General features: G+C 63.4%; 1 protein-coding gene across 1 annotated transcript in view; it reads right to left on the minus strand.

The window, feature by feature from the left end:
• Arhgap27 (Rho GTPase activating protein 27) overlaps positions 1–198 on the minus strand; it is a 22,166-nt gene extending 21,968 nt beyond the window's left edge. The window contains exon 1 of the mRNA XM_033763148.1: positions 7–198. Within this exon, the coding sequence (XP_033619039.1) occupies positions 7–154 (148 nt within the window). The 5' untranslated portion in view covers positions 155–198. The remainder of the gene's footprint in view (positions 1–6) is intronic.
• Positions 199–1,201: the final 1,003 nt, after the last annotated feature.

Consider the following 1,201-nt stretch of genomic DNA (forward strand, 5'->3'; position numbering starts at 1 on the left):
GTTCGCGCCGCACGTGCCACCAGTGCGGTGTGCTGCGGCGCAGCAGGCGGTAGCGCTCGTTGGGCCGGATGACGACGTGGCGTCCGTCCCGGCCGGTGTACTCGAAGGGGTGCTCCACCAGCACGTCCACTTGGCCCTCGACGTCAGCCGCCATCGCGACCGCTGCAGGGAGAAGGGACGAGGTCAGCGTGCGCTCCTCAGGCACCAGGGCACAGAGGCTTGCTCCAGCCTGACCTGTGTCTGACAGGGGACTTGCATGAAAGCACTCATGCACTCCTGGATTCGAGCTTAAACTTAACCCCTTCATTCCGTGGCTTTGATATTAAGATTTGAGGCTCGCTTCCATCTTGTGGTGGGCAAGTGTGGTATGGTGACACCGGCCTCGCTTGACTGCCAGGTAAGCCTTGGTTTAAGGACATGGAGTGGTCCCTTTGCCTAACATTTGACTGAGCCTGTTTCTCTGCTGGAGAAGTGGGAAGAGCAGCCTGTTCCTCGCAGGGAATCTGTGGGGCACTCTGTGCTCCCCTCCCCAGGATGTCCCCAGGGTGGGCCTTGACTCGGGTTTGGCTGCTGAGGCGGGGGAACCGGTTCCCTCGGTTTCTCCTTCCTTCCCCAGTGACTTGGCCTCCATGTGAACCCGGGGCTGGCCGTCCTCCCACCCTAGGATCTGCATTGTGACAATGTACAGCTCATTAGTCAGGCTCCCAGAGCTCTCTGGAGTAGAACCTGGGGCCTGTCCGGCTCAGCCCGGGTGCGCCTGCTCAAGGCCGCCCCCGGAAGTGGCTCCGAACCCTACATGAACGGTAGGGGCACCTGTCCTACAAGGTGGACTGACTCCCGCGGCCGGGAGATGGCCTCTTGCTGAAGCCAAGGACTGCGGAAACAAGCCGAGGAGTGTGTGTGTGTGTGTGTGTGTGTGCTCGCGCGCGGGGTTGGGGTGGGTGGGTTGGGTTTACTTTCCCAAACGTTACCTGCCAGGGAATGGGTGTAAACGGAGGCACTGAGCACGCTGGGTCCCGGAGGGAGCCCCGCCCCGCGTCCCCTTCCTCGACTCCCGCCAAGCACTCACTTGTGCCGGGCTGGCCTCGGGGAGCCCATGGGCGGGGCACAGGTTGGAGCCCCAGCGCGGGGCAGGACGTGGAGGGCAGTCGAAGAGCGCGCGGGAGCTGGCGAGGGTAGAGGGCGGAGAGGGACCCTCAGC

This window comes from Fukomys damarensis, unplaced genomic scaffold (assembly GCF_012274545.1).
Source record: "Fukomys damarensis isolate Sample0158 unplaced genomic scaffold, DMR_v1.0_HiC HiC_scaffold_13, whole genome shotgun sequence".
In the NCBI taxonomy this organism is placed as follows: domain Eukaryota; kingdom Metazoa; phylum Chordata; class Mammalia; order Rodentia; family Bathyergidae; genus Fukomys; species Fukomys damarensis.